The 26,199-nt window shown below is 39.3% G+C and overlaps 5 protein-coding genes and 1 non-coding gene across 8 annotated transcripts; 2 read left to right on the top strand and 4 right to left on the bottom strand.

Annotated features, from left to right (window-relative positions):
• The first annotated feature begins 856 nt into the window (after nucleotides 1–856).
• LOC114724141 (endoplasmin homolog) lies at nucleotides 857–6,312 on the top strand. The gene is made up of 15 exons (XM_028910449.1): nucleotides 857–984; nucleotides 1,185–1,305; nucleotides 1,394–1,547; nucleotides 1,647–1,727; nucleotides 1,932–2,043; nucleotides 2,129–2,255; nucleotides 2,361–2,499; nucleotides 3,021–3,141; nucleotides 3,281–3,483; nucleotides 3,603–3,818; nucleotides 3,918–4,083; nucleotides 4,517–4,655; nucleotides 4,769–4,919; nucleotides 5,055–5,459; nucleotides 5,812–6,312. The coding sequence occupies exons 1-15, from the start codon at nucleotides 918–920 to the stop codon at nucleotides 6,076–6,078; spliced, it is 2,469 nt and encodes an 822-aa protein (XP_028766282.1). The 5' UTR covers nucleotides 857–917; the 3' UTR covers nucleotides 6,079–6,312.
• Nucleotides 6,313–7,357: 1,045 nt separating this feature from the next.
• Nucleotides 7,358–9,286, bottom strand: LOC114723398 (thaumatin-like protein 1). Its single transcript, XM_028909595.1, has 3 exons — nucleotides 9,118–9,286; nucleotides 7,976–8,705; nucleotides 7,358–7,553 (listed from the first exon to the last, which is right to left on the bottom strand). The coding sequence occupies exons 1-3, from the start codon at nucleotides 9,284–9,286 to the stop codon at nucleotides 7,358–7,360; spliced, it is 1,095 nt and encodes a 364-aa protein (XP_028765428.1).
• Nucleotides 9,287–10,182: 896 nt separating this feature from the next.
• On the top strand, nucleotides 10,183–10,266 carry TRNAL-CAA (transfer RNA leucine (anticodon CAA)). The gene has a single exon. It is a non-coding gene; the product is annotated as a tRNA-Leu (tRNA).
• Nucleotides 10,267–11,225: 959 nt separating this feature from the next.
• LOC114724300 (thaumatin-like protein 1b) lies at nucleotides 11,226–12,778 on the bottom strand. Its single transcript, XM_028910634.1, has 3 exons — nucleotides 12,704–12,778; nucleotides 11,892–12,585; nucleotides 11,226–11,795 (listed from the first exon to the last, which is right to left on the bottom strand). The coding sequence occupies exons 1-3, from the start codon at nucleotides 12,759–12,761 to the stop codon at nucleotides 11,606–11,608; spliced, it is 942 nt and encodes a 313-aa protein (XP_028766467.1). The 5' UTR covers nucleotides 12,762–12,778; the 3' UTR covers nucleotides 11,226–11,605.
• A 4,264-nt stretch (nucleotides 12,779–17,042) lies between these two features.
• LOC114724284 (uncharacterized) lies at nucleotides 17,043–21,668 on the bottom strand. 3 transcript variants are annotated; one of them, XM_028910605.1, is made up of 12 exons: nucleotides 21,407–21,668; nucleotides 20,481–20,794; nucleotides 20,253–20,345; nucleotides 20,077–20,167; nucleotides 19,713–19,806; nucleotides 19,314–19,411; nucleotides 19,029–19,098; nucleotides 18,295–18,398; nucleotides 18,082–18,198; nucleotides 17,901–17,977; nucleotides 17,714–17,758; nucleotides 17,043–17,635 (listed from the first exon to the last, which is right to left on the bottom strand). In XM_028910605.1, the coding sequence occupies exons 1-12, from the start codon at nucleotides 21,647–21,649 to the stop codon at nucleotides 17,146–17,148; spliced, it is 1,836 nt and encodes a 611-aa protein (XP_028766438.1). In that variant the 5' UTR covers nucleotides 21,650–21,668; the 3' UTR covers nucleotides 17,043–17,145. The 3 variants fall into 3 exon arrangements, with proteins under 3 accessions (XP_028766438.1, XP_028766447.1, XP_028766456.1); XM_028910614.1 differs by having other exon boundaries at nucleotides 17,043–17,632; XM_028910623.1 differs by having other exon boundaries at nucleotides 19,362–19,411.
• A 3,253-nt stretch (nucleotides 21,669–24,921) lies between these two features.
• On the bottom strand, nucleotides 24,922–25,552 carry LOC114723653 (peptidyl-prolyl cis-trans isomerase-like). The gene has a single exon (XM_028909871.1). It carries the CDS (start codon nucleotides 25,531–25,533, stop codon nucleotides 25,015–25,017), a length of 519 nt encoding a protein of 172 aa, XP_028765704.1. The 5' UTR covers nucleotides 25,534–25,552; the 3' UTR covers nucleotides 24,922–25,014.
• Between the last annotated feature and the right edge of the window lie 647 nt (nucleotides 25,553–26,199).

The following is a 26,199-nucleotide window of genomic DNA, read 5'->3' as shown; positions in this document are numbered from 1 at the left end:
TGGGTGAAAAATATATCAAAATTTCAAGTTTTTATAGTTACTGAGGTCCACAGAGGGAAAAACATTTTGTAAAATTAGGATATAAAATATAGAGAAAATGGTATTTATTATAAAATATTTTTACAATTCTAATTATTCAAAAATATTAAATATCAAAATATTAACATGTAAATATTGAAATTTTTTGGCCAACGAATGTGAATTTTTTTCTAGAAAATCCCAAAAAATACTTTTAAATTTCAAAATTTTAAATAAGTCTTGTGTACTAAATTTTAATGACAACTCATGACATTTAGAAAATAAATGATAACATATTTTTATACTCATTTCTGGTTTTAAATTTTTACAATTTTTGAAAATACTTTATTTTTTTTTCACTTGTCCTAATTTTTCCAAAAGTACTCTTAGTTTTCCATGGGGTTCGTGCTATTCGGGCCCGAAGACTTGGCATGGTTTTTACACGTCAAAAAGAGAATGTGAGACCAATAATAATGTGCCACGTTCTGTTTTAAGCGAAGACTTTGGTTTTAAGCAGAGCAAGGAAAACAAGCCTAGCTCGGTGGGCCAGGCCGTTTACCTGTCAAAATTAGCTGGGTCGTCTGGTGGGACCGTCTACAATACCGAGCTCCAAGTCTTTGCCACGTAAAATGAAACAGAACAAACCAATAAAATAAGGCCACGTCTTCACAAGGCAATCGTATCCGTTCGATCATCCATGCTGGCAAAATTCAACCAATCGGAACCCCATACATCCTCAGACGGAAGTTCCCGTGGCAATCACGGTCCCAAGCATTTCCTATGGTTAAGTGTGTTATATATATATGGATGCATGCTTATATGTATAAATCAGCTGTGGATCGAAACGGATCATTTTTCAGTTCAGTGGAGAAAGATACTAGAAGCTTCGTTTCTCTGCCATGAGGAAGTGGACTGTTCCTTCCGCTCTCCTTCTACTCTGTTTCCTCTTTCTGTTTGCAGATCAAGGTGCGCCACGCTTACATTACTCCGATGCCTATTGTTTTTCCCCTTCTATTGCGAGTTGTGCGTTGTTTTTTTTTTTTGGCCAAAAAAACAAACGAATTGTGCATTGCTTTTACAAGCTACTTCATTTCTTATCACAGACCTATATCTGATCTTCTTCAAGCTTGAAACTGTAGTTTAATTATTCATCTGTGGTTGGATAGGTCGGAAGTTTCAGGCAAATGCCGATGGTAATTCGGAAGAGCTTGTAGATCCCCCGAAGGTTGAGGAGAAGATTGGTGCTGTTCCAAATGGTCTTTCCACCGACTCAGATGTGGCCAAGAGGTTTCTGAACGGACTGAGCCTGTTGCGAGTAATAAGCTACTCATGTTTTGTTTATTTGTTTCTGAAATTTGTTGGAATGTGATTGAAGGGAGGCGGAGTCGATATCCAAGAGATCGCTGCGAAGCGACGCCGAGAAGTTTGAGTTCCAGGCCGAAGTGTCTCGGCTCATGGATATTATTATCAACTCCCTATACAGCAACAAGGACATTTTCCTCAGGGAGCTGATCTCCAATGCTTCTGATGTAAGCTGGTTTCCTTTTTGTTTCCTTGGTAGAAAGTAAAAACCTTGTGTTAATTATTTTATTGCTCAATGTTAATGAAATTTACTTTCCCTATGCTAGGCGTTGGACAAGATTAGGTTCCTCTCCCTCACCGATAAAGAGATTTTGGGCGAAGGTGATAATGCCAAGCTAGAAATTCAGGTTAGTTATGCTGAATGACTCTGTTAAGAAAGGAACATCTGATCACAGAAATTGGAATTATAGTTTACACTTTTAGCTATATAATGATGGAAAATATATATATTTTTTACAATGGATTGTTGATCGTGGCATTCAAATGTTTTAGTCAGCATACTGTGTGCTTTTTTTTTTGGGCCTAAAAGCGTTATGATTGATGAAATGCAGATAAAGTTAGACAAGGAAAAGAAAATCCTTTCCATTCGGGACAGAGGTATAGGTATGACAAAGGAAGATTTAGTAAAGAATTTGGGGACAATAGCGAAATCTGGAACTTCAGGTATATATTTTGTAGTTGATGCATTATGACTTGTCATTCATAATAAGCCATGAAAGATGTTAATTGGAACCATTTATCCATGCAGCGTTCGTTGAAAAAGTTCAGACAAGTGGAGATCTCAATCTTATTGGGCAGTTTGGGGTTGGTTTCTACTCTGTGTATCTCGTTGCTGACTATGTTGAAGTCATTAGCAAACATAATGATGATAAGCAGTAAGCCTTCTGACCTTCTGTTCATTATTAGATCATCGTTTTCAAGGATATTTTGTATTCCTGTGCCTCATCCCCATTGTGATAAGATAACTATTTGTCTTTCAGGTATGTATGGGAATCAAAAGCTGATGGAGCATTTGCTATATCGGAAGATACGTGGAATGAACCTCTAGGACGTGGGACTGAGATTAGGTTACATCTCAGAGATGAGGCTGGGGAGTACTTAGAGGAGTACAAGTTGAAAGTATGTATATATTAGATTGCTGAATTTTTATTAAGCCAGCACATCATGATGTTTTTAAGTTTTCCGTGAACAAGAATACCCTGCTAGTTTTTAACTTAAATAGAAATAACTGTTGTGCATTTACAGCTAGGTGATAATACATACCTTAATGCTCTGCCCTTAGTTGAAAATCGTAAATAGAGGTGCTAAATTTGTTTCATTCTCTAGCTTCTTCTCAATATATATGTTCTTCTTTTGACCTGGACATCTCAAGTGCTCCATCTGCTGCAAACTTCCAGTTCATTATTTCTTTATCTTCCAAACTTTCAGATGGTTCCTTCCTCAATTTTTATGGTCGTCATAACTAGCAGTTTCCATTTTATGCTTGCACTTTCTTATCCGTCCTATTTCACTTTTTCGTAGCAGTATATCATATATCACAATTTTAATCTAGGCATAGTTACCTGCATTTTTCACCTATTGATATTTAAGGTTTCTTAGAGTAACTGGCTTAAATTGTTTTGGTTCTTTTTCCCCTGTAGGAATTGGTTAAGAAGTACTCTGAATTTATCAACTTCCCTATCTATATTTGGGCAAGCAAGGAAACTGAGACTGAGGTTCCCGCTGATGAGGCTGAGTCTAGTGATGAAGATGAATCAACGTGTAAGTTATGGACTTGGTTGGTAACTTGTCTATGTTACACTCGACACATCAAGAAACTGTTTAGCGAACATCCATTAAGATGTTATTTGTAGTTGCACAATTTATGCTTATTTCTTATCCTATATTTCTCCATTTTCAGCTGAAAGCAGCTCTTCTGAGGAAGAAAGTGAAGTTGAAGATGCTGAGAAAAGTGAAGATGAAGAAGAAAAGCGCAAGACAAAGAAGGTCAAGGAAACTACTTATGAGTGGGAACTCTTGAATGATGTCAAAGCCATATGGCTGCGGAGTCCTAAGGATGTTACAGATGAGGAGTACAATCAATTCTACCACTCTTTGGCTAAGGTGCATACATGCATACTTGCCTCTTCATTAATTATGGGAGCCTTTAGATTTTATATGGGCAATTTTTTCCCCTGGCAGTGACATCTGCTTATATTCATGTGAATTTTTGCATTTTGCAGGATTTCAGTGATGAAAAACCTTTAGCTTGGAGTCACTTTACTGCTGAAGGTGATGTTGAGTTCAAGGCGGTCCTGTTTGTGCCACCTAAGGCTCCTCAGGATCTATATGAGAGTTATTATAATGCAAACAAATCCAACTTGAAGTTGTATGTTAGACGAGTATTTATTTCAGATGAATTTGATGAGCTGTTGCCTAAATACCTGAACTTTTTGAAGGTGCTTACTGCTTTTCCCCATTTCTTTTGTGATATATCGTGAGGATCATAATTTTTTACGATTTTGGGTAATTCTTGTATGTTTTGACATTGGGAGTAGGGTCTTGTTGATTCGGACACATTGCCACTTAATGTGTCACGAGAGATGCTTCAACAACACAGTAGTCTAAAGACAATTAAGAAGAAACTCATCAGGAAAGCCCTTGATATGATCCGTAGGATTGCTGATGAGGATCCTGATGAGTCAGCCAATGAAGACAAGAAAGGTATCGTGTGATAAGTAATAAATATTACTCTTTTGATCTTTAACATATGACCTAACAGTTAATATTGATCTTATATATAAGACTTATTGAATATTTATTGATTTTTTTTTTTTCAAATTATCTTTATCGATATTCCCTTGACAATGATCAATATCAAGTAGGAAAGGAAGGGGGGAATTAATGAAGATACTTAAGAGTTTTTTAGAAAGAAATGTCATATTAACTAATTTAACTAATATTCTTAATCTATTCAAATTAGTTAATTAGTTCCTATGTTAGGAACCGAATGAGTACTTCTGAGCCTAATGGGCTTCTTGAAGGAGAAAAAAATTCGGCAGTTGGTTAGATATCTTTCTCTAATGATCTAAAGTGGCACACTGATGATGAATGGTTTCATTAACTTCAGTATCATTAATTCTGAATTTTGATGCAGACGAGAAGTCCCCTGACAATGATGATAAAAGAGGTCAATATGCTAAGTTCTGGAATGAGTTTGGAAAGTCCATTAAACTTGGTATTATTGAGGATGCTACCAACAGAAATCGTTTGGCAAAACTTCTTAGGTTTGAGAGGTAACTTTCCTCACTGGAATTAAATTCCGTTGCAGCGTGCCTCTTTCAATACTAGATATTGTTTCTTCTCTTTCATGACCTGACATCGTAAGTTATACTTGGACTATTTACAGCACAAAGTCCGATGGTAAACTGACTTCTCTAGATCAGTACATCTCTAGAATGAAACCTGGGCAGAAAGATATCTTTTACCTAACTGGAACTAGCAAAGAACAATTGGAAAAATCTCCATTCCTTGAGCGGCTAAAGAAGAAAAATTATGAGGTGCAATTAAAAATCTGTTTCTGTTGATGTTATGTTATTTTGATGATATACTTGATCCCGTCAACTCTTTGATCTCTGTTGGGTTGGTGAACAAGCCGATGCTATCTCTTCTAATTTCCCCCAAAACGACTACAGGTTATTTTCTTCACAGATCCAGTTGATGAATACTTGATGCAATACTTGATGGATTACGAAGACAAGAAGTTTCAGAATGTGTCCAAGGAGGGTTTGAAGATTGGGAAGGATTCAAAAGATAAGGAGCTGAAGGAATCTTTCAAGGATCTTACCAAGTGGTGGAAGAATGCCCTTTCCAGTGAGAAGGTTGATGATGTGAAGATTTCCAGCCGATTGGACAACACACCTTGTGTGGTAGTGACATCAAAATACGGTTGGAGTGCTAACATGGAGAAGATCATGCAATCTCAGACTTTGTCAGATGCTAGCAAGCAGGCATACATGCGGGGAAAGAGGGTTCTTGAGATCAATCCTAGACACCCTATTATCAAGGAACTCCGGGAGAGAGTAGTGAATAACGCCGAGGTACATTTCGGAATAGAATATTTCCTGTTTGCTTTTACTTTGTGTGTGAAGAGATGTCAGCATTTTATTTGTGGTTTGGTTTGTTGTGTTTGGTGTTGTTTTGGGTGGTGGTGGGGTGTATACTGCTGCTTCATCATTGTGGCATTAAGGTGTTAAGTTCAAGTACATGTTCCTTCGTTGATGCTTCTAAAATTCTTTACATCGTTTCTTAATAGGATTCTTGGTTATTTGTCTTTTTCATTGTTGATCATTTATTAAGAAGCCTGGCTCGCCATGTGTTTATACATCTTGAGAATTAAATCGTCTGGATTTGCACGAAGTGGTTGCTGACACAATTGGCTTGCCTTCACAGGATGAGAGTGTGAAGCAAACGGCAAAGCTGATGTACCAGACTGCACTCTTTGAAAGTGGCTTCTTGCTAGATGACCCCAAGGATTTTGCTTCCCGTGTTTATAGCTCAGTCAAGTCGAGCTTGAACATCAGCCCTGAAGCTGGAGTTGAAGAGGAAGATGACGCTGAAGAAGTTGAGGCCGATAGCGAAGTAAAAGAAGATGCGTCTACTCCGAAGGTTGAAGCTGAGGCTACCAACGATAATGCTGATGTTAAGGACGAGTTGTAGATTTGAAAGGATTTTGTATTTCCATTTTCTTGGTTATATTTAGGATTTAGCCTCTCGAGGAAAAAGCTTTTTAGGCTTCTGCGTTTAACTTCGATGCCTACGAAGTTAGAGAAGGAATGCTATGGCTGTAGCCTGTAGCTTACTGTGATCATACTAATGTAATCCATGGAAATTTGCTCTGGCGTTTAGTCTACTATACCAGGAATTGAGATTTTGTCTTCTATCTACTGCAAATGTGGCTCCTTTCTTTTTCCTTTTTTTGGCTTTTTAATTTTTCATGATCAGGGAATTAATATTTGAAAAGCCATCATTTTCCGGGTTGATGGGGAAGAGCCGTCGGGGAGAGAAATGGAAAGTAGGCCGCCTCCTGGGGGCGCATTGTCATGGGCAATGACAATAAGAAGAGCCCTTAAAAGGAGAGTTGGGTTTAATTTATTTTGTTTTTCACATTTATTATTTTTTAAATTATTTTTAAAAGAGATAGTATTAATGCAACTAATTTAAAAAATATTTTATAAATAAATAATTTAATTATTTTTAATCTACTTAAATTATAAAGTAAAGCTTAAGATATAGTATATTCATTTGAGCATATTCATATATTTATACAGGTATCTCATTCAATATGGATAATTGTGTCATTCCATTGCACATATTTATATATTTGTTTGTATTGGTTGATTTAAGTAAATTTTTGTTTATTTATCTATCTTGTATTATATAAGTCATAATTAAAAAGTTGTTTATATATTTCAACCGAGGGTTATATCCCCTACGCGGGCGCCTACCATGACGAGGCCCGAGGGGCTTGCCTCCCTTAATATTTTGTGGGCCTGTTTAAAATGAAGCCGTTGAGCCTAAAACAAAGTCCACGCTGCTCAAATAGTGGATTTAGACGAGAGTTGATGAGCAAATGGCTTTCAAAGTCTGCTGTCAAGGACGAGAGAAACTAGGCATTGGATCATCTGGTGCAGTTGGAACGGGAATGAAGTCAACCTTGTGACTTTGACGCAGACCCCCGCATGATTTACACTTCCCAAGTTGCACAGGTACCAACCTTCACATTCCGGCGAAGTTGGGTGGGACGGCCATTTCGACTTACTTGTACTCACCATATTACTCGAATTCTAAATCCAGAAAAGCCAATAGTCTCTCTTGCCTACGGTAAAAACTCCTTACATATACAGACGCACGCACGCACGCACACCAGGGGCATGAGATTGCAACTTCCTCAAAAGTAATGAAGCAACAAAGAATGAATTGCATGGAAAGCTGGGCTTTAACATAATTCCTCAAGCCTCAAATACTGCATCGTTTGGAAGATGAGTAAAATGAGAGTGACAATTGAGGCGGATGAGCAGGACACTGAATTTGGCGAAAGTGAAATGAAAAAGTCTGGAAGCCATGCACTGTCGCTCCCCGTTGGCACTTCCCCACTCCCATTTTCTGGAGCTGAATCTCTTGCCGATTTCTGACTGCATTTGTATATACATTTATAATGAACGTAAAAATTAATTTTCAAATGAGAAAATTAACAAGAAATTAAGAAATGATTGAAATTGAAAACATCAATCACACAATGGGATTATAACTGAGATATTGCATTGTATATTTATTTCCATGCAGAGCAGATTGGCATCGGCGATATCTTTATGTGTCTGCCACGCAAATATGATTCAGGCATTAACTTGTGCCACACATAAAGTACGCCTAGGGGAGAAAGACCATAACAGAGCGAACAATAAAACTCCAATGAAAGTTCATTAGATTAAATTAATAAAATAAATAATTAGGTCCACCAAAAAAATAATTGGACGAACACATCGGACCACTTTACGAATTCACGTAGCTAGAATATTTTAATGACGAAATCATAAAAAGGAATAGAATCGGGTACCTTGCGGTGGCAGGGCAGAATGTGATTGTGTAATCCGCACCACTGCACGTAAATGTGCTCGTGGAATCGTCGTAGGCATAGCTGTATGATTTGGGACATGCCGATTTGAATATCTGGGAATAAACCGACGGCTTACAAGTGGCGGGTGAAGCATACGCGCCGCTGCAGCAGTACTCGGGACTCCGAAATGCCTCACAGGCACTCTTGCAAGCCGCATGCTCCCCGACCCGCAACTCATTCGGGCACCGCCGATTCAGATCCGTCACGCAACCTGTGGAGGCGCAGGACCCCGAACCTCCAGCCGCATCAATCTGCACAGGCAAGTTGTAGCCGTCCACGAGGCTGACGTCGTAATAGTCTTGGCTACCCGACCCGATGGTGAACTCCGCCAGTGTTGCGGGTGGGGCTGCTCCGGCCCCATTGCACTCGACCTGGTTGGAGCCACAGTCCCCGGTGACGCAGCTACCCTGCCCGCTGTTCGGGTCGAAAGTACAGTCGGTTCGGCCCCAGAGCCTTCCAGACCAGCTGGGCGGGACCTGGAAACTCCGAGATCCACCCGGTTGAAGCTCAAATCCGGTGGTGCTCAGCGCGGAGGTGCCTGCATTGGCCAGAATGCCAGGCCACACAGTGTAGTCACACTTGTTGGTGACAGTGAAGGTAGCAGCCGATGCACCTATATATATATATATATCCGATGAATCAAACGCGAACAGCCAAATATAAAAACTAGCTAACAGAGTAGGAATCGTGTTATGCAAATCGCAAGATATAATGATGAAGCAGAATTACGACGGACCCCTCAGAAGCAGAAGAGAAATGAGATGAATGCACAGGGAGTAACGAGGAAGAAAGAAGAAGTGCATTGAAAGACTGAGATGGAGTAGGAGGCGAGGGTGAGAAATAATGTAATAAGAATATATGGAGGAGGAGGGTAATGAGTGATGATATGTAGCAGGTTTATTACAATTTTATATGGCGGACGTGACAGTTAGAGCTGCAGAAGAGAGGTGGAAAGAAGGGGAGGAGAATAGAAAGAGTGGAAGGAGAAAGAGGATGAGGTCGTAAAGAGAGGTCGGGTAAGACGAAACGATGAAAATGCGAGCGAATGAGTGATGTATAAACGTGGAGGCAGGCTCACCAACTGCCCAACGGCAACACAACAGGGGGCGGGCGCTTCATTCTAAAGCAAACTTGGGCGGATCTACTTCCTCTGGCATGTTCCCATTGGGTTTCCATTTCAAGTCTCGCGCCCTTGCATTTCTGACCTGGCTTTCTTCTTTTCTTAATGCAAAAAGAATTCTTAGATTCCATTGTACCAAGCCAGTCTTAATGATGCGTGGGTGATGGGAAGACCACTGAAGCGAGGCATGCCATGAGTTTCATCATCATATTAGGGGTCATAATGACTTTTGGGGCACACCTTCATTTGCTCTGAGTGAGTGAGAGCGCTAAAACAACAGAATCAAATGAATATCGCCAACGAAAACTGGGTATCTTCAAACTCCATACCAAGCCCAGGCATGCGCAGTCAACATTGACATGACGGAAACTTTACTTTGAATGTTACTATGATTGTGAGTTGCATAACTTAATTTTTTTTTTTGTTAACCAGTTATATAACTTAATTAGCGCAAGCAAAAGCAATTTTTCTTCAAAAATCCTGCTCTCCTCTTTTTCATTTTTTATTTTTCTCTGATTCGCATATACAGCTTCCATGCTGATTAAGATTATTATAATTGTAGGAGTAGATTTATCAAACACGGGACAGTGCGTCTCACATTTTCAACATGGAATCTACGTTGGTTATATTCCGAGTTACTTTGCCTAACAAGGATACAACGAGAAGTCAGAATCTCTCTCATTTTTCTTATTAAATATCTGTTTAGTAAAAGAATTTTTTCCTATACGGAATCACATTCCCAACTGTGTCCCAAACAGAAAATATCCATGTTCAATCAATCAGGCGCATCTCATGGCTTCACTTTGATGGGTATGAAATCCAAAGAAGCTCATATATTCATGCGAGATTCTACCATAAAACTTAATCCTACAAATGGAAGACCCCGGTCTAAAACCAGCTCTTCCCAGCCGCGGCAGTTTTTTTATTCTGTTTGGTCTCATAACGAAAGGACGTGGTTTCAATCAAACGCGGCCGGCCGCGCTTGCGTGGAACATTCGAAGTTAGAGTTTGCCCAGAGGAACGTCCAGTCAGGATGGCCGAGTGGTCTAAGGCGCCAGACTCAAGTTCTGGTCCTCGTGAGAGGGCGTGGGTTCAAATCCCACTTCTGACAGTTTTGCCATTTCTTTGGTTAGTGGGCTCCCCTTATGCATTGTGCCAGCTCCCAGGCCCAGCTACAAATCATAACAGATCCACTTTAATACTCCGCATGAGGGGCCCATGATGCATTTGGATTTTAGACATCTATGCAGAAGAGTGGGTAAACAGTAAACACACACGTGCCAAAAGATTTCCGGTTAAACTGACCGCTGTTTCTTTTCTCGTTGTTCACTCAAACACGAAAACGTTTTCGTAGATCTGCGAGAGATCAAGAGGGGCTAATTAGTCTTTGACAGAGTTTTTATTTTATTTTTTCATACCAAACTAATTAACCCTGCATTTATTCGGTCAGGTAAAACATAGAATTAGGATATTCACAGCAGAAATCATTAACGGGTAAAAGATGTAGTTTTATCTTTAATCTTATCTCTCATATGCATTTAATACCTCAATCTTTTTAGGGATGTAATTTCACCAATGATCTTTTTATTTTAGTGCAATATTAAGTCTATGTATATGTTTAGTAATGGGTAGGATTGCATTAAAATGACAAAAAATAATGGGTGGAATTGATTCCTCAGCCAATTATAATCGCAGATGACTTTTTTCCCCCTTAATTATCTCAAACTGTGAAGCATGAGCATCTGACTTGGAGGGGGCGGCGGAGGCAGCTTCACTATTGCAAAGGCGGCCAAATTATATTATGCATTAATATTGAAGGCGGGTGAAGTGAATGCTGCCTGGTTTGGTGTCGACTGTCATGTCATGCATATATATGTGGCGGCTTTTGTTGATTGCTCACCTTCGCTCTTCGCATCCCGCCACAACGTTCATACTACATGCCACGTGCTAACACTCGCATCATTTTTTCCCCTCCTTTGGCACGAGGGCGCATTTATTTTATATTATCCCCTCTGCATCTCCAATACTTTCTTTTTGATTGCCCAAAAAGTAAAAATATAACCCCAAAACAAGAGTGTAAACTGGTAGCACTGATGGACTGAAATGCGAGTCCATTCCGTTCGTAAATTATAATTATTCAAGTAGTACTAAGGTCCTCCTACACTGTTATAAACTACTATAAAGGAATCCCATCGTCCCCAATCCAAAATAATTCTAAACCATATAATAGGGAGGGAAAAAAAAAAAAACCGGTTCATTAGCCTCTCTGCCTACATCGCCTACTTTCTTTTGTCGTTCTTTTTCAACTGGCCAACTGCCGCCACCGAAGTCCGCCTTCACGTTGTCGGGCCAATGAGAGTCGGAGGGTGGGAACGGATGTGTCACGTCCTCGTCAGCTGCGGGCCAGCGCTGGGCCCGACAACTGGGGAGGGTCATGGAAGACGTGGAAGTCAGTGCAGTAGGAGGAGGAGGCTGAAAAGCCAAACGGTCATTGCCACGCGAGCAATAGGCCCGAATTTCGACAAGTGGGTCCCCCCTGATATTTCGCTCTGACCAGCAGCTCCTTCATACACAATCGTGCTGTTCCTTGGTGATGCGGGTGTGCTCTTCGCGTCTTCCCCTCCTTCCAATGCTTTCTGACTGCAAAACAACGACCCCCGTTATGATTTGTTTTGACCCTCCCCCCCCCCCCCCAACAAACCACATCAAAAATCAGCCGTCCTAATAAAATCAAACCTGGTGTTAGGTGTCGGACAAAAAGTTATGGTATAATCTGCGGAGGCGCACGTAAATGTACTCGTCTTATCGTCATACGCGTAGCTATAGGCGCGTGGGCAGGCGCTTTTGAATATCTCCGAATAGGCGGATGGCCTGCAGGTATCTGGCGTCGCATACGCCCCGCTGCAGCAGTACTGGGGGGAGCCAAATGCCTCGCAAGCGCTCCTGCACGCCACCCCTTCTTTCCCATCCACGCTCGCAACCTTGAGCTCTGACGGACACGCGCCATTCAGATCCCCCACGCAGCCCGTGCTGGAGCAGTTGTCGCCCGAACCCCCTTGAGGGACCACCAGCATAGGCACGTTGTAACCGTCTACCAGGCTGACGTCGAAGAAATCCAGGCCGCCATAACCGTTCAGAGTGAATTCTGCCAGCGTGGCCGGCGGTGCGGCCCCATTGCCGGCGCACTCCAGCATGCCCGAGCCGCAATCCCCGGTTACGCACGAGAACTTGCCGCTCGTGTCCTGGGAGCAGAGAGTCCGACCCCAGAAGCGGCCTCCCCAAGAGGTTGGTGCAGAGATCGTCTTAGACTCTCCCGTCTGCAGAACGAAACCGGTGATTGAAAGAGGCGTAACTCCAGCGTTGGATAGAATGCCTGGCCACACCGTGTAGTCGCATTTGTTAACTATTGTGAATGTAGTTGAAATTACTCCTGCAAGTAAGCATACCACGAATACATTAGACCCCGACAATTTTAGAACTCGGGCCAGCACAGCTATGACTATAATTTGATCTCGCATCATGATTCTTCGGAGTTGAAGCTCGATTACCTGATGCCGATATATGAAGTGTTAATAAAAATGAAAACAATAACGTAAGGCGGTCCATCCACAAATCCACGGAGGCGACGGGCAGTGGCCAGTGAGAAAATTAAGAAGAATGAAAGAAGAAGAAAATACGTAAAGTAGGGGTTTGTTTATTACAAGGCAGAGCAACTGACTGAGTTGGAAGGCGTATTTATAGACGAGTGTGGATCCCTTTGCTAATTTTTAATTTTTTTGCCAAAACTGTACAGTGACCGCATTTGATGAGAATGGATATGGATATTTAACGAAGACCTCTTTTACTATTTGTTATTTTACTTGTCTCTTCTGACTCTGAGAGCTGAGATGAAGAGAACGATTAAGGTGGCTGGGAATTGTTAGAACAGTTGGTGGGCCCATTCTAAACCTAAATGAGTCTGGACGTGTACGGTTGAAGCCTGCCAGGCGCTAGCTGGGTCGAGTAACGGTCTTCTCTTATTGTGGCTTTTGTTTTTGCTTAAAATAATGTTCGGTCTTTTTAAAAAACTGTCGGGTCTAATTGAACAAGTGACTAATAATAAGTGCGATAAAATTCTTCTATAATATCTGGGTGGGGATTTCTTACCCACGTATTGTCTTGAGTTAGCAAGAAACGGGTTGAAGGCCCCCTATTATTCACCTGAAAATATAAGTGTGATAAAATCCATATCCTCTCTCCTGATGCGCTAAAATGCAGGAGAAAAAGGAACGCTGGCAATAAAAGATGAAAAGGAACCGTAGCCTATCGGAGGGGCAGTTGCGCAGTTAGAAATAAAGAGATTTTTTTTTTAATCTAAAATACCGTATGGTCTTCTAGATATGTGAGCTCATTCATTTGTATGGATCAGTATGGCAACGAGTAAAACATAAAAGAATGAAATTGACAACTGCTCGCACTCGGAGGCACAGGAGAACCACAGCTCCAATGATGAGAGTTTACATGTACATGGAAGGCACAGGACAGGCAACGGTCGTTTCCATGGAACCAATAATGGAAGTAAATTGGAAAGGGCTTTGCACCGGACTCCAAAAACCTCACGATCCTTAATATAAGTTACCAGGGCTTCCAGGTTCGCAACTCTTTTCCCAACCTTCCAAATCCCCCCTTTTGTTGCCTCACTGGGCACTGCATTCCCTCACCGCGCTAATTCGTACTTTCATTTAAATCAACTCCGATTAATTTTCTTTACTCAGAAAAATTGCCCAATATAGCACTGCATTGTATGGATATGATTCAGGAGTATTGCAAAAAAGAGTACTACTAGTAATTAATAATATTGTGATTGAGGGGAACAGGGGAAGCATGGAGCCCATATGGCTGAATCTGGTAATTAATTAAGAAGCAATTGGGTGATTGGGTCTAAATTGGCAAGCTTTTCAATTCGCACACGTTCTATTTATTTTATGCACTCCTCTCCTGACCAGTGGATCCCGGCATGCTCCGTTTTACTGCGCAGCCGGTTCCTTCATCCGTGGGGTCCCGTCCGCCAAACCTCACAATCCAAATTAACTTCCACTCCCTGCAAACAAGTCTGGTTGCGAAATTCGTTGGACCAACTGCTTCTGCATATTTAATTTCAAACATTATCCGAACTCACAGGCGTTGAAAAGTAGGCGAGTCAAATATGGGGATTAATAGCTGATTAAAATATCTTTCTTGTAGGGATTGGATTGGGCAAGTGAATGGGTGCATATTTCTGTGTTTCTCAATCCTGTCGCTCTCCTTTCGCTTGATGCTGTCAGCCTTTAATTTATCGACTCTTCAAACCCCCCCGCTCCTTGTCTTGCCACTATATTCCCCCTTTTTAAGCCGCGTAATTGGTGGTGAATCTTTCATACTTACATGCGTGCACGCAATCGTTTGCATCAGTTTTAATTCATGTTTGCGAAAATCGGATGTGAAGAACAGGAGATCCCTATTTAATTTCTGTGGTGCTACGAGCATAAAGAATATATCCCCCTGCAATTAACACCAGCCAGCAAGGGTGGTGGTTACCAAAACCCACCATTATGGGTCAATCCTCTTCCAAGCCATGGTTTCCAATGGATTTGCAGCTCTTTTCCTTCCCACTCATACGCTAAGAAAAATAAAGAGTTATGCGCGCCATCTTTAAATTAAGCATCTTTAATTTCCTGAATAAATAGGAAATCAGTGTGTTTGAAACAGAGCATGCTCGTAGATGTAATTAACTTAAACGTCAGTTTCAATAGGTTTGAAACTAAGAATCAGGAAATATCTTCATAAGCAGCATAAGAGGGAGGTAAACCATGTATCGTGAAATAAATATCATTGAACAAAAGGGGCCCGAGAGAGAGAGAGCACTCTACCTTGATGTCGTAAGGCACAATTGAATTACACAAAGATGAACAGCTGCCCTGATTAATAAGAAAGTGACTTCAAAATATCTTATTCGCCGTCCTAATAGTGTGCGGAGTTAGTATTATTCTTGAGTTCTGTAATCCTGGTGGATAATTCATTGGCATTGTTTGAAGTTATGTTCAAAAGGAAAGAGCCACTCTATTTAATAAGAAAAAGAACAGTAGTTTCGGCTTACGAGGGAATTTGGGAACTGACTAGCTCGTTCATGAAATCCAAGAACAGCAGCCTCGTACTCCAAGCGAGCACGAAAGCTTCCCCTAATAAGTAATTGAACCTCTCTCCGACATCATTATCCCATTCACACGATGCACAGAATGACGAATTCGTTACTATCCACAACAGGTTTTGGTCAGGTATTGAGCCATGGTTGAACATGGTGCAAAGGGAAGACCAATCTCAAGTTGTTACCCAAATGATTGTATTTTATTGCTTCCAATCTTCACAACCAATTGGTCCTTACGTCTTTGAATCGGCCTAAAGTTTCTCACTGGATTCCCATAATTTTTTCGGAGGTCCTTTTGTCTTTTACACAGGACTCCTTTTTGATCTCTCACAGGTTTCTCAATTTTGTCTTTTGTAGGATCGTATTTTTCAGTCGGATTCTTCGTAAATAAATAAATATCTCTCAATTAAATTTCTGCGTAAACAAATGAACACTACCTCTGATCCTTAATATTAAAATTAGTTGACTAATTTGAGTAAATTAAACAAACTAATTAAGTTAGTTCTCTGTAATAAGTATTGTATTTTCTAAAATATCCTTACTAATTAAATATATTGGTTAGAACTACTATTATTACAAGGATTGTTTTGAAAAAAAAAAAGATAAATATGAGAGACAAAATATATTAGGATCTTATATTTATGATCAAAATAAAAATTAAACGAACTCTTATATTAAAAACTAGAGATAATATTACTGATGATTTTCTGCATCAGCTGTCTTAATCTGAACGTCGGCAAAACGAAAGCAACTTTTTAGGTTTTGGAATGAAGGGATGCGCGGAAACGCACAAGGACTCATTAAAGGAGACTCATGCTTGAAACCATCAGAGAGAGTGATTCTATACATCACGAGAGAAATATTCATAATGACAGATTTCATCAAACAAGCAACTTTTCGGTTTTAATCATACGAGAAACATGTCATCTCATCTCGATCGGCAACTAGTTTTGCAGCGTATATTTTCACTAGGACGTGACAACTTCCGTTTGATACTTCTCTCTAAAAGACTAACAAGAAATCCATGATAAACGAACCAGCATTATAAGAATGTTGGTCCACAGTCACAAGTAGCATATCTCGCCTGCACAGCCAGAAACTAGGAGGGTTCTCCGTTTGAGTCAGACTTCCATTTGACTCGTTCAAAATTTATTTAACCATTTCCAAGCGGGCAAAAGCTGCTGTGTCTGTGAAAGAGAAGGACAACCAGTCTTTGAAAAGAGAGAATGTTCCAACCTCTTTGGAATTTGAATTTCAAGTTTCCATTCAATCCAGTTAATTTTTCTTAATCAAAGAACCTGTTTTATCTTTCCCTAATACAGTGCTCTCTAGCAAAACAACTAATTTAATTTATATATATTAAAAAATTAATTAAATTAGTTATTTGTAATAAATACGTAATGGTTTTTTAAAATATATTTTTTCATCATTATCTTAGCTGTTAATAGAAACTCTCTTTTTATACACGCAACTAATAGATATAATTTAAGAGAAAAACTATAAATTTAAAAAAGAAAGTGAATTAAAATATTATATTTAAGATTAAAACCAACACTCAAATTGGCTTTCACATTTAAGATTAAAGGAAGTATCAACTAATAAATAAAAAAAAAATCATATATCATATTGAGAACTAGCATATTTAGGGGGGGGGGAATCATGTATAACTTCAGTATCAACAAATCAACTGTTCTCCGGGAAAAAAATTTGTGGACATTGATAAATACCTCTATAAAGATATATACAGAAATAAACAATATTAGCTAGAAAGAATTTCGTTAAAGGCTGGAAGAAAGCGGACTACAAAAGAGGTGAAGAGGAAAGCCTTCAATATTTTAAACCATCCAAAATATCCAAACGGGTGGGGCTCTCATGGTCCCAGCGCGGTCTGGCATCCAACTCGTTATTGGGCGAGCTTCCAACACTCCTGCTGGAGCGCCAATCTCTGCCCAAACCTTCTTTTTTCTTGGCAAACGCTAAATCCTCACTTCTGCTAACTCCTGGAGTCCTCTTCCTCGCCATCACCTCCTCCAGCAAACTCCTATCCTCTTCAGATAGTTTTATTCCCACCGTTTTCCTACTACCTTCTATAGATATCCAGTGCTGTATTTTTGACTGAAAATCAAGCCCCTTCGAAGGAGATCGACTGGCCATTGGCTTCATGGCATCGTGTCTATATCTTCCAATGCTCATCAACTGGTGCAACAGGGTTAATAATTCAAGAAGGTGAACATCTATCTTCTGTTTATCCGCATAGTGAAGCGTCAGGAGGCGGATTATGTTGCTTTCTCTGGCTGGATCATCTCCAAAGTCACTACTGTACACAATAACGCAATAATCTCAATTTCATTGTCCACACAATCTTACATTCATAGGTCAAGGACTCATAACCAACCTTTTATTCGCCCATTCGCCAACCCATCCAAAACCTTGATGTGCTCTGAACCGATACCAATCCAATAAAATATCAATTGCCAGAACATTCAATTGTTTCTCACCAAATAAATTAGACCAAGCGTAGGACCCCAAAGTAAACAATTAAAAAAGTGGATTTTTTAAAACAACAATCTTCCATGTCTTACTTGGTCGTATTTGTGGCAAGTGGAACAAGCCATTGAAGAGTTTTGTCAATTTCAGCTTTGACCTGAGTAATGGAGACCTACGGGTAATAGCCATTTAGCATATTCCAACCAGGAAAGGAGGAATCCACAATGAAGCATGTAAGACAGAGAAACAAATTAATCAAACTTAGGGAGGACATACCTCCTTCTTGGTATCAATAATTTGCAAGCGGGATGGAAGAGAAGCCTTGATATTATTGGGTAACGCGTGATATAATGTGTCCCTCATATTAGGCTGAACAAACATCGGACGAGATGCCTAATAGAAATCAACTTTTTGATTAAGATTTCTACCAACTATATTAGCATCACACTACACAGTAAAAGTACATATTTTCCTCCATCCAAAACTTACAATCATATTTATCTGACTGGTAATATTAGCATAGTGCAGCGCAAGGCCAGCATCGCCTAGTCTTTGAGGGCCCTTACCATTATTGACAACTGCAACAGATATACCTGCCATAAATTCACATTTTCAAGGAAAATTTCAGAGTATGATAACAAGATGAACCTATCTTCGAAAGATTAATCTGTAGACTCTCTTGATCTGCTAACGAGATGTAGATGGTAGTTAATGGATTGATGGAAACAGAATTTTCATACAAGTTTGCATGGACAGGAACAGAGCATGGGTTATTTATGTCGGACCACAGAAGATATTTAGCAAAGAGCATTACGCAGTGTAAACATGGCTCTAGTAAAAAAATGAGAGGTCATAAAGACATTCCATTGTGAGCCTCCAGGAAGAAATATTGCAGAATTAGGAGGTAGCAAGTTTATTTTTTTTCCTACCAAGGAGTTTCCTCCAGCGAATGCACAGATGGTGTCCCTCACTTCATGCAAGCTCACACAGGAAAATGTTGCTTTATTCTAAATAGCATGAAAAGCATTTTATATGGCCAAATATACATGAGTTCTCTTTACGGAGAATCTTGCCATGCCAAGAGGATGAGTTAATTAATAAAGCAAGTTCGAACTGCATGGTTTAATCTAAACTAGATTACTAGACCCTTCCGTACAGGGAGATGGGAAATGTTGTTAATTTCACATTATAAATGGAGATGCATATGAGATGTGATCTGATACCATAATTTCCAAGTGACTCAGAAATTGCTTGATGCATATAGATCACAATATCAACGAGCTTTTCAACTATCTGAGAACAGAAAACCCAATAGAATAAGACAATAAACCTAATAAAGCGAAATACTAATAAAAATTTCAATTCTAAAACAGATATAAAATATCCATGAATATTTCATTAAGGCAGGGAAATGCCAGGAATTACTTTATTCAAGAAACAATAGAATTAAAATTAGGAAATATTATTTCCTACAGATTCCCAAAATTTATATATGATTTAAAATATACCCCCTCCAAATTTTGAGACCACAGAGACTTGTTTTTCAAGCTTCTTACAATCTTTTTTTGATGCTTCAGCTCACTCTGAAAAATTGTGAGGCTCTCCCCTGCAATTACATAGAAGGTGACCCTCAATCAGCAGTGTTATATAAATTATTCTCCCCTACAACATTAGTTTTTTTGGGTCCACAGGGATAGTATATTTTTTTAAGATTAACAAACAGCAGTGATTATCTGAAACCATTTCTTGATTTCAAGATAGCATGGTCACGGCAAATTTTGTCAACTTAATGTTAAACATGAATAGAAAGTCATAATCCAAAAGCATGATTAAATCTAAAATCATCATTGGCAAAGATATAGAAAATCAAGGAAACAAATTGAGCAAACAATATTGCTGTTTCTGACCTTTCAGAGGAAGATTTAGGGACTCCATTTCCTTAATCTTTTGCTGATAATCTTGTTCAAACCGGTCAAAAGCATTTAATTCATGATATAATTCCTATCGAGAATGGAGGGAGTTAGTTCTTTCAAATAGGAACTACTAGTTGATTAGCAAAAGCATAAAAGAATCAAATGGCCAAATTCTTCAAGAAACATAATTACAGCTGCATCTTATTAATTGCAGATATATAATCTCAAAACATCTGAGAAACAACATTGCACAGCATAAATGTAGGAAACCAAAATTACAAAATTGGGGGTGCTCAATCAGTTCTCCAAGGAGATAAAAGGTCACGTGAAGCTTTATTTAAGACTAAAATGAGCTTACAGCAGTATACTGAGCTAGAGTGGTCAACTCCTGCATTGTCTTTTCTGCCTCTGCCCTAGGTTGCTTGTCACCGAAGGCATCCAATTCTAATCTGATATAATTGAAGTCATTTAAGAATTAAATCAAAGCAAGTGAGCAAATAATTGTCGTAAGTTGTCATATAAAAGTAATCTCACCTTGAGAAATATCGATCTAGGTTGTGCCACTGGGGGTCCTTACATGCATCCCCAAATCTAGCTACTTCCCGCGAGAAGACATTAAATTCTTCCCTACGAATTGCCCCCCAAAAAAAAAAAAAAAAATCAGAGAAATAGAACACGGAAGGGAGAACAAAATTGCACATAAGGCCTATAAGCAAATTAAGCCCCTACGGGAAAAATGCTATTCTCTGAACAAGGAATAACCTTTTGTCAGCTTCAGCAAGACTTAGTAACTCCTTCATATCAGTTGAAACTAGGTGTTGCAACCCTTCAGATTGTAAAACCTCCTTTTTGAGGGTCTGAATGTTCTCTTCTGAAAGTGATTGGAACAAAATTGATCCTTTGGTTATTGTGTTAGCTACTTCAAACGCCAATATAGATATTTTATTTCCTCTAGAAGCAATGCCAGAGGAAAAACCGGTACTGGTGTTCAATTTTGGCATGCTACTTCCAAGTGAGTCAAGAACTTCTACTGCCCTCTCGCCCGCTTTTCCCAAGAAGGAGCCTCTCTGGGTGACCTATCAAATGAAGAAGCTTCATTCATTAAGAAGTTTAAAAAATGATATATGAAGGCTGGGCGTTCGTCTAAATAATCCGATGGACCACCACAGGAACTTATTTCTTAAAGAAGGCAAAAAATCGAAAGACGAGAAAAAAATCAAATTATCTCTCTCCGTAATTTGATAAATTCAGTTAGCCACCACTTCCCGAGTCTGAGAAATAAACAGACTGTTGCTGGAATAGGGTAAGGATCTGAAATAAGCAGACTGTTGCTGGAATCGGGTAAGAGTAATACAAATTCAGTAAGCCACCAAAGCATAGATGTAAATGAATTATTTCCGGGGTATTCAATCAGCTCCCAAATTCAATCACCTATCCACAGGATGGAAGGATGGTTTGTATTGGATAAGATTACACCCCAACAAGTGAAATAAATTAATAAACTAGATTGGAAAAAACAATTAAGTGCACAAATTTTCTAACCGTAATAATCCAAATTAAGCCAGTCACATAGTTAAACATTATTAGATTTTTCCAAACTCCAGAAAAAACATTGACTAGCAGTGATGATAAGCATTTCGTAACTACATGTCACAGACCGCTCATGATGACCACTAAGTGAAACGTACCCTCCATGCCCCTGCTCGAGTTGGAGTCGACGACTTCAGTTCACTGGAAAACGACAACTGGAGCTCATCAGAGTCTCTCTTCTTTTGCCTTTTTCCATGATCTTTCTTGCTGGAAGCCGGAGAGGAATCCCCTTCCCAATTAGTAAAACTCTTTTCCTTCTTTAGCTTTCCGGAGAACCCGAAATTCTTCCTTCCAAATTCTTCGTTTCTCTCAACAGTCCCCGCCGAGCAAACAGCTCCCATTATGCTGTATCTGAGCCGATGAAAATCCAATGCCTGCACAAATTCAGTATATATACTAATTGACAAGAGGGTGGAAATTTTGTAGCGAGAGCTATGGCTCCAGGAAAATGGAAAAGCAGAACTGAAATAATATTATAAATTAATTAACTGTATCTAAATGCAAAACGTTCGGTTTTGCCGGGCTGGGTTCAAATAATGGCATCTAATGCTTCTTCCTTTTCTCCCCAGAGAATCCTGATGAGCCGCCAAAGAAAACCCTACCTACTAGGATTGAAGAATTCAGTTATCACAAGTGTCCACGAAGGTTTGGAATATACCTAATTACGGAGAGTATCCAGGTCGAATACCAAAGCCAGAGTAGAAGAACAGAAAACAAAGATCTTGAGTGAGAAAGAATAGGAACACAGGAATTGACCAGCTAAAAAAAAAGGAGAATAGTACGATTTTCGGGTTTGACTGGGGGGATGGGTGGATAGATGACATTCATAAGAATGCATTTGTGGGCAAATAAAGAAGGCAAAAAGAAAAAGAAATAGAAGGGAAACAAATTAAAAAGGAACGCGCAAATGGGAAGGAGAGGAAATTTCGTGGCAGGGGTATTGACTCGAATGAAAGAGAAATGTGCCAACCGACGACTCTGAGCTTCCTTCTCCGTCAGGGACTGCGTATGAAAGAGAAAAACGTGAAAGCGCAGCCGAAACCAAGTCCTACCAACCTATGCCTTGGATTTTCTGTGTCCACTTTTTACTCATTTACCACGTTTTTCTTCCGCGCTCAGTTCTTTTCTTTTTTTTTTTAATGTCAAACGGAGAATTATTCAGAGGATAATTACTTTTGTTTTGTAGGTAAAACAATAGTTTGTTTTTTGTATTACAAAAAAATAGTTTGGTTTTAAGAAAGTGTATAGTGGATCATTTTTACAATTTTAGTTGACTAAGCTTATCTTTGGTACGGGGAGAGGGAAAGAAAGGGAAGTTTTAATGGGTTGGACTTAAAAAAAACATTAAAAGTGTGATTATAAAATTTTAATTAAAAAAATGTAAGATAAAAGAACAAGAACAAATATAATTAAAATCTTTTAATGAAAATTCTATAAATTTTTAGATTGAACTAATAACAAATTTTTCTTTCTCTTCTTTTCATTTTTCTCATACCAAATAGATTTTTGTATAAAATCAAACAGACGCTTTTTTAATGAAAAACGACTAAGTTGGGCCTGAAGATTTGCAAAGCCTTATTTGAAAGTATACGTTGATTTCAAATATATTCAATAAGTACATTTATTTTGATATATTTATTGTTAACTAGCTTTTTTATTAATATGATCTGACAAATTGTTTCTCATAAAAAATAATCAATAATGGAATGAGACGATCGCGGTCGAGTGCCGATTGAATAATACGTTTCACGAATGTAATACGTAAACATGCACACTTGTTCAAGCTCTACGCAGCTCGGGTACTTACTTTGTTCATCCTCAATATGATGGCCCCCGGGAAAGCTAATATTTAATCCCCCAAGCTAAGTCAACCTGTTATGAGAATTTTTTGTTCTTGTTTAATCACTGGGTTAGTTCCTATATATATACGCTGTAATATAGAATTCAGCACATGCATATAATAGATAATACGTGGATGAACGTTGGCCCAAAAAAAAAAAATACGCGGATGAAATAGACATTATGACGCGGAAATTAAACCTTCTGAAAGACGTGGACGTGGTTGAGCGATAAATTTCTGGCCTGATCATTGACAGCACAAAATAGCAGTAGTAGTTAATATGACACTTTTTTAAAAAAATAATTCTAATTATTGCAAAATAATATATATCTCTCTCCTATGAACTTTGGCCAAAGAAAAACTCATATGAACCAAAATAATATACGTGTTATCAGGATTAGTTTTCTTTTCTTTAAATAAATTAAATTTAAACGTATCAGAGTTTACATCTCACAATTAATGCTATATAGTTGGGAAAAAATTAATGTTATGTATATAATTTACAGAAAGTTAGATTATTATACTCATGACTCATGAATGACTTGTTTTCACACACACACACATACTGACTCCTACATTATAATTGTAAATAACGATTCTCGTGTCAACGAGTTTTAATTTGAAGATCTTACAGTATACTAGAACCTATCTAGGTATGCCTCCTCGAGTGTATAACTAGTGACGTTGCAGAGCAAATGACATTTTTAAAATAATTCCGCCACACACACACATATATATTGTGCACGTTGTTTAACAAGAATAGCTCCTGAATATTTTGTATGCACGGTGCAGCTAATACGCACACATGCAGTAATAATTATTTAACATTTCAAACTGCATGTTGCTTTTTTTTTTCAGTGTTGTGTTCCGTCAAAAGAATTAAATCAAATTATCGAATAAAACAATAAATAGCATAATAATGTGCTGCGCGTGAACTAACACACATCCGTAAGAGCCACTTAAGGGAGAGTTTCCTTTTTTTCTAAAATACTTTTTAAAAGTATTTTTATGTAAGTCGAAATAAAACTCTTCTTACATACATACTTTATATATCATAAAATTATTTTTAAAATTATAATTTGGCTTCCATTTAAATATCCCTTTATAGTCAAAAATCCCCATAGCGAGTCTCTGCAATTGAGTTCCCATGCTCTTAAACAACTGATAAAAGGCCAAAGTATTCGGAATAATCATATATACATTTGTTGGTATATGCCGCTGTATTGTTAGAAGGGCATAAGGGTTCAGCTTAACCATCCAACAAAGCAATGGCCGCTCAAGCGTGCATTTAAAAAGGCCTATACTCATGGCTGGATCAGATAATTTCCAAGTATGAGAATATTTATTAATTACATGCTTTCACATTTTGTTTTCCATCTGACTAGCTAAAACCTACGTATGCGCCCATTTGATTTGAGGGGAAGATGGCAGCCCATACACACACACACACACACACATATATATATAGACATAGACGTCCTAATTTAATTTTGCGATAAAACTAGACGAAGCTGCTGGTCTGTTTCATTTTATTTCTAATGGCTCTGCCTTGACGTCTCCATGCACGCTGCAAGGTATCCGAAGTAGGAATAGCAATTCACCTCAGAATGAAGGTAACTAACGAGCCAACGTTCATTAAACATTAGCATGAACCCAAACCATCTCTGATGCTGATGCCTAAAACATTAATGATGATCAATGACAATAATTAAATATTCTAGTCTTATGATTCGCTGCGTTAACCACCAACTACGAAGCAGGAAGCGCCGGCCACTTACCTTTGCCTCACAATCCTAAACCCTAATCTAGAATGGAGAGATTTATTTGATCTTGAATGGAGAAGACGGAGGGATGGCAGTGTGAGGCTTAAGAGATCTGACCGCAGTCGGCAATGACGACGGGCTTGGAGGTTTTGCCGGAGGAAGATCCAACGGTCTCGATCGCCTTGACCACCTCCATGCCCTCCACGACCTGCCCAAACACCACATGCTTGCCATCGAGCCAATCCGTCTTGGCCGTACAAATGAAGAACTGCGATCCATTGGTGCCGGGGCCGGCATTGGCCATGGATAGAACTCCGGGACCGGTGTGCTTCTTGATGAAATTCTCATCTTCGAACTTGGATCCATAGATGGACTCGCCACCGGTGCCGTTGCAAGCGGTGAAATCGCCTCCCTGACACATGAAGCCGGGGATGACGCGGTGGAAAATGGAGCCCTTGTAATGGAGGGACTTGCCGCTGCGACCGGTGCCCTTCTCGCCGGTGCAAAGGGCACGAAAGTTCTCAGCGGTGCGGGGGGTAGTGTCGGCGTAGAGTTCCATGACGATGCGACCAGCGGGGGATCCGCCGACGGAGATGTCAAAGAAGACACGAGGGTTAGCCATGGGAGAAGAGGGTGGGAGATAAGGAGAAAGAGGAGTAGAGTGAGCAAGTGAAGAAGGGAATTAATAGGGAGCGGAGAGAAAGGGGGTTTGGTCGGTTGAGAAGAACGGGGAGGATCCCAATGTTAATGTTAGCATGCTCTGGCAGTCACGGCCTGGGATGAGCAAAAGCGGATCTACTGGCTACAGCCTACAACCATGCGCCTTCTCACAAGTGGATTTTGATTTGATGAGCTGAGCTGAGCCTATTCCCAGGCCACAATGGGCCTGGTGAAGTCATGTTGGGCTCTGACCCAAACTCCACTTCTCCTGCTTCACATGGTTTGGATTCTCTGTTAATCATATGTTATACTCTTCCAATCACTATAAAATAAATCTTATATTTAGAATCAAAAAGTATATTGATATAGTAACGTGTCAATAATTTGATGCCGGATTCTTCTTTATATGTGTGTGTGTTGAGCATCGTGACATGAATCATAGATGTATATGGTTTCAATGCGGACAATTTTACACTGTATAAGAAAAAGTGCCCTCAGTGTCGGTAAACAACACCTGACAAATTTATTGGCAGGAAAATTCTGGTCAGCGAAAGTAGAACAAATTTAATCTATTAGTCCATGCCGCTTTAAAGAAAAGTATACTCGTTAGTGTAGATAATATATCTCA

The sequence above is a fragment of the Neltuma alba genome, unplaced genomic scaffold, assembly GCF_004799145.2.
Source record: "Neltuma alba isolate B1F8T4 unplaced genomic scaffold, ASM479914v2 tig00002374_pilon, whole genome shotgun sequence".
Lineage (NCBI taxonomy): Eukaryota > Viridiplantae > Streptophyta > Magnoliopsida > Fabales > Fabaceae > Neltuma > Neltuma alba.
This window is presented reverse-complemented; position numbering and strand designations above follow the sequence as displayed.